The 5,442-nt window shown below is 42.4% G+C and overlaps 1 protein-coding gene across 1 annotated transcript; it reads right to left on the bottom strand.

The window, feature by feature from the left end:
• Positions 1–558: 558 nt before the first annotated feature.
• LOC106605137 (gap junction alpha-9 protein-like) lies at positions 559–4,859 on the bottom strand. The gene is made up of 2 exons (XM_014200483.2): positions 3,000–4,859; positions 559–2,466 (listed from the first exon to the last, which is right to left on the bottom strand). Exon 2 carries the CDS (start codon positions 2,442–2,444, stop codon positions 951–953), a length of 1,494 nt encoding a protein of 497 aa, XP_014055958.1. The 5' UTR covers positions 2,445–2,466; positions 3,000–4,859; the 3' UTR covers positions 559–950.
• Between the last annotated feature and the right edge of the window lie 583 nt (positions 4,860–5,442).

Here is a 5,442-nt window from a genome sequence, read left to right on the forward strand (position 1 = left end):
TGGTGTTTTCCTTTTTTAATCACGTTCACATATTTGTTACAATATATAAATCTTACATGATATCACTTTTTTGTACTGTGTGCACAGAGGCTCTGCTGGCGTTACTTAAATGCATAAAAAACTGAAATACCCCACAACCCTGAACAGAAAAGCTGTGCCTAAAAGAACATGGAAGGCCATTGTAACCGTCGTACATGGTTTTACGACGATAGTATGGACATACAGTAGTTAATGCAAAATAAAAATCTAGATATAAGCTTTTATAAATATGAAATTAGGTCATTCTTTCATGCAATATACAAATACATTATTTAGTCTACATACTCTATTTTCAGTGGTCAATTAGCTACTTTGGCTGCGTTTAGACAGGCAGCCCAATTCTGATCTTTTTCCACTAATTGGTCTTTTGATCAATCAGATCTTTTCATATCAGATATTTTTCAGAGCTGTTAATGAATCAATTAATGAAACCAAATTCTGAATTGGGCTGCCATGAGGACATATTTTCATGGTTTCTCTCTAAACAATGGTGTTTAAAATGAACTGAAATCTACAGAAAGCATTTTTCGGTGTCACTGCTGTGTGATCTGTACTGTTTTTCTCTCTTAGCCACAACACTTTTAAAAGCAGGTCAATATTCCCAATAGCCAGTCCCCACACCCAATGTTTGATCTACTGTGTCTTACGTCATCACAAAGTATGAGGCTTTGAAGCTGGTGAATACAAAAATAAACTACCACATAGAAGATCAACAGTACAGTAAGCAATAAACAGAGGTGACATCTTATAAAACACATCTATCCATTTTGCTGGACTACTGCAACAGATCTCCCTCCGAACCCTAACCCAATGTCACAACTCGTGTCATGTTCTTCTGATCCCTGTGTTTTGAAATAAAGTATTTTTTTTTGTCTGATGAGGGATATAAGATGAGGTTTTACTCTTAGCATTCAAACTTGTAAGTCTGTAGGGGCTCGTCTACTACTTGCGTTGCTTGTGGATGATTGTCGGCGATTGGAAGAGGGTGGTCTCGGACTGTGCTGTGACCCTGAACTTGAGTCCCCCAGTGAGTCTGGGGTGGAGGGACGCATTTTGGGTTCCGATTTTGATGCAGTCCGGGCTTGGTACCCACCACTGGCCTTAGCACCCCCATAAGAATCTGTGTCTGAGCTTTTGCCCTCCACCACTGTGGAACAATTTGAGGGAGCATTGACCCTCCATGTTTTCCTTCCGGCGCCTACTAGCAATGTCGGGCAGGAGGAGGCGTGAGATGGGTCCCTTGGGCGCCTGGGAGAGTCTGGGCTCCCCCTCTTCTCTTCCTCCTCGCTGTGAGGGGGAAGGTGTGCAGACTCCTCTGGCTCCTCCTGCTTTGGCGGGGTCACTGAGTCGCAGGGCGGTGAGCGACTGTCACTGCTGGTATTATTGGAGTTGGAGTTGTGCTCCGTCGGGCTATGTGCAGCATCTTTGAGTTCTTCCACGCTCCGTTTACCAGCCAGTTCACCCTGAACAGGGAGGAAGGCAGAGGGGTTGATAAGGGAGGGGTAGGTGTGACCGTCCTGGGCCCGCTCCAGTAGGAGGTTGTAGCCACTGGGCGCGGAGGCCATGGTGGGATTGCAGCCGGAGGAAGCAATGCATGTCTGATGCACCACGGAGTCTTTCTTGGTTTTGCTTGAGTAGAAGTCGTCAAGCTCGTCTTGCAGGTGTGGATAGTAGTCCAGGATGCCCTTCTTGACCTTCTTGTAGCCCAGGTGCATGATCTCCAAGATGTTTAGGAAGAGGGAGACTACAGCAATGCATTGCATAAAGACCATGAAGACACTCTTCTCTGTGGGCCGGGAGACGAAGCAGTCCACCGCGTTGGGGCAAGGCTCACGCTCGCACTTGAAGAGAGGGGAGAGCTGGAAGCCATAGAGGATGTACTGGCCCGTTATAAAGCCTACCTCCACGGCGGAGCGGGTAATGATGTGGGCCACGTAGGTGCGCAGCAGGGACCCCGACAGCGGAGCCTTGTTGAGCTTGCCTTGCTCCAGCTGCCTCACCTCTCGCTCAATCGTTTTCCGAGCCGCCACCATCTCCACGTCCACCAGCTCTAGCTCGCGACGCAGCAGGACCTTCTTTTTCTGCCGCTCCTTCTCCAGGGCTCGGAGGCGGTAGAGAGCATGGCCCATGTACACCAGCGAGGGCGATGAGACAAAGATGACCTGAAGGACCCAGAAGCGGATGAGGGATATGGGGAAAGCCAGGTCATAGCAGACGTTCCGGCACCCGGGCTGCTCCGTGTTGCAGATGAAGTCGGCCTGCTCATCGTTCCACACATCCTCGGCCGCCACACCCAACACCAGCATGCGGAAGATGAATAGGATGGTGAGCCAGATCTTTCCCACCATAGTGGAGTGGATATGCACCTCCTCCAATATCCCCCCTAGGAAATTCCAATCCCCCATCTTTACATGGGCATCGTTGTGTCTGTGATTAGGAGGCAGAGAGAGGATTGAGGCAATTTTGTCATTTAAAGAAGCTATATGGAACTTTTGCCTTTTTGGATTGGTCTTGAGCCTAAGACCCCTCAATGGACAGAAATGTTGCTCAGAAATTCTAATTGGAGGGGCATTCCTCCCCAATAATGAACAAAAGCATTTTGTTTTTTTTGTGAAATACACATTTATTCATATTAATATCTATATATATAAACCATTCAGCCAACTTTCAAGCCACAATTTGGTGTGTAACAATTAGCAACTGAACTTTCATACACTAGTATCTTCAAAAATACATCGTAAAAATTACATGTAAATGTTATTTTCTATGCAGTTTGTTTTAAAATCTGTATTTCATTAACAAATACTCTATGAAAAATATATTATTCCACAGACTATTTTAATCCCACAAAGGTTGAGTTACCAATTAAAATAATGCATCAGTCCTTTCATATCAATAAATACAACTTAAAACTAAACTTGGTTAAGTCATTGATATACAAATAATGAATTGCAACATACCTTTATCAGGGGAAAAAAAGGAAATGTACATCGAAGACAGATGTAAATTTATCATGAATATGGAGCATCACATATTTGTAAAGCAGATATCAAAATGTACGAAGAAGCAAGCCATCGATTATCATGTTTATTATTTGCCTCTCTTGCTCCTTTCAGTAGTCCTGCTTTGCCAAAAATAAAGGCATTCCCCTTGGTGATTTAACTTATAAACAATGAGAGAAATCAATGACAGAGTCATTTCCATTTACCTTGCAGCAGCATGGACAGACTGCCGGTGATTTGAATCCCCGAGGGTCATCCAGCCGCGATGAGGCCACCAAAAAGCTTTAAAAAAATCATTTGTGCCCCCTCCACATCTGTCGATGCGCATCACCTGAACTTCTGTGACCCAAATTTTACCAGGGTTGCCAGTGCTGACAGTACACTATGTATGACTGAACAGTTGAGACAGCTGCCAGTGCCAGATTCTGGTCAATCAGCGAGATAAAATCAATAATCAGAGTTCTACCAATACAGTACAACATAAATCATAGCCATACAGCAATTGTTTCAGCCTATTCATGCTTGCCATTTATTGATTCAGGGTTATAGGTTAGTTAAATAATGTCCTTAATTAAAAAGAAACAGTGGAATTTTTACTTGGTTAAAAAGATATTTGGCTTCTCCCAAAGGACGAGCTGAACTTAAATTTGAACAGTCCAGTTTGGCTTGAATGTATAGCCAGGAATATAAGAGTGAAGCATGGAAAGGTGTTGTACTGGACAGATGGCCTACTTATTAGGTTCACTCTTGTCTACCGTCTGTAGATTCTATAGGCTGTTGGAGACTCCATAGCCCCCGTGAGAGATGTTTGGTGCAGTTTATCTGATGTTTGATGATCATGGTATATATAGGCAATGTGATGGGAGTTTCTTTTGAAATCAGTTACTGGTTCTGGTATCCCCCCAAACAACATAACGCTATGGCACTGTACCACAACTCTTTCAGATCTATAGTTTTTTACTCTTGTAATGCAATCAATGGGTCATGTCCGATTTCATACTCTGGTGCTTCCCCTCTGTAATTAAGTTGTCTCTGGCAGTTGACACAATATTTTTTATTAATTTACAAGAAATCAATTACTCTGGCTTGTTGCAATTGAAGTCAGTCAATTCAGGAAGTGAGTTGAATTTAAAATCAGAACATTTTACAACTTTTTACATAAATAGCTTCTCCTTTTCAGTTTATTGAGAAGTAGTGAAAAATAGATTCCCTTTTTCAATCATTGAATTGCAATTTCAGTTTACTTCTAAATTGACTGCCTCAATTTAAATTGAGCCTAAACCTGGTTACCACAGATGTTAAGGGAATAATCAAAACTTTGTCCGTTTTTTTTTTGTCCAGGAGTTGGCATAATCTGGGTCCTGTAACTCGACCTGAAAACAGTTACAAACGTGTTTATAAAGCAGTTACAAAATTAATTATCATTGTATGTGTTAGCCTACATATAGTCTCATGTCATGGTCAGAAAACACAACTTTCTTTGTGGTTTCCTTTAACCAGATCATACTATCATTATTTCCAAAGGAATGGATGTCGATGAGATTTTGATAATTGACTTTGGTCAATGCACAGTGCAGTTACATGGGTATGTAATTTTGTCTATCAATATGTAGACTAACACCAATAGGAGTTTGCCAATCTGTGTGATGTGCAATTGATGTCTATTAGGGATGGGCGCGAGTACTAGATTAAAGGTTTATATTCTATTACTAATAATCAAATTTACAAATGTAACTATACTGAACAAAAATATAAATGCAACATGTCAAGTGTTGGTCCCATGTTTCATGAGCTGAAATAAAAGATCTCAGAAATGTTCCATATGCACAAAAAGCTTATTTCTCACATTTTGTGCAGGCATTTTTTTACATCCTTGTTTGTGAGCATTTCTCCTTTGCCACGATAATCCATCCACCTGACAGGTGTGGCATATTAAGCCGTATGAGGTGCACCTTGTACTGGGGACAATAAAAGGCCGCTCTAAAATGTGCGGTTTTGTCACACAACACAATGCCACAGATGTCTCAAGTTGAGGTAGCGTGCAATTGGTATGCTGACAGCAGGATTGTCCATCAGAGCTGTTGCCAGAGAATGTAATGTTCGTTTCTTTACCATAAGCCACTTCAACTTCGTTTTAGAGAATCTGGCAGTACGTCCAACCAGCCTCACAACAGCAGAACACTTGTAACCACGCTAGCCCAGGACCCCCACATCCAGCTTCTTCACCTTGTCTGATTGTCTGAGACCAGCCACCCGGAAAGCTGATGAAACAGGAGTATTTACATCTGTAATAAAGCCCTTTTGTGGGGAAAAACCCATTCTGATTGGCAGGTCCTGGCTCCCATTTTTGTTCAGTATATTTAGCCGGTTAAATGTATAAGCACTGCCACAATTTCAAACT

The sequence above is a fragment of the Salmo salar genome, chromosome ssa05 (assembly GCF_905237065.1).
Source record: "Salmo salar chromosome ssa05, Ssal_v3.1, whole genome shotgun sequence".
NCBI lineage: Eukaryota > Metazoa > Chordata > Actinopteri > Salmoniformes > Salmonidae > Salmo > Salmo salar.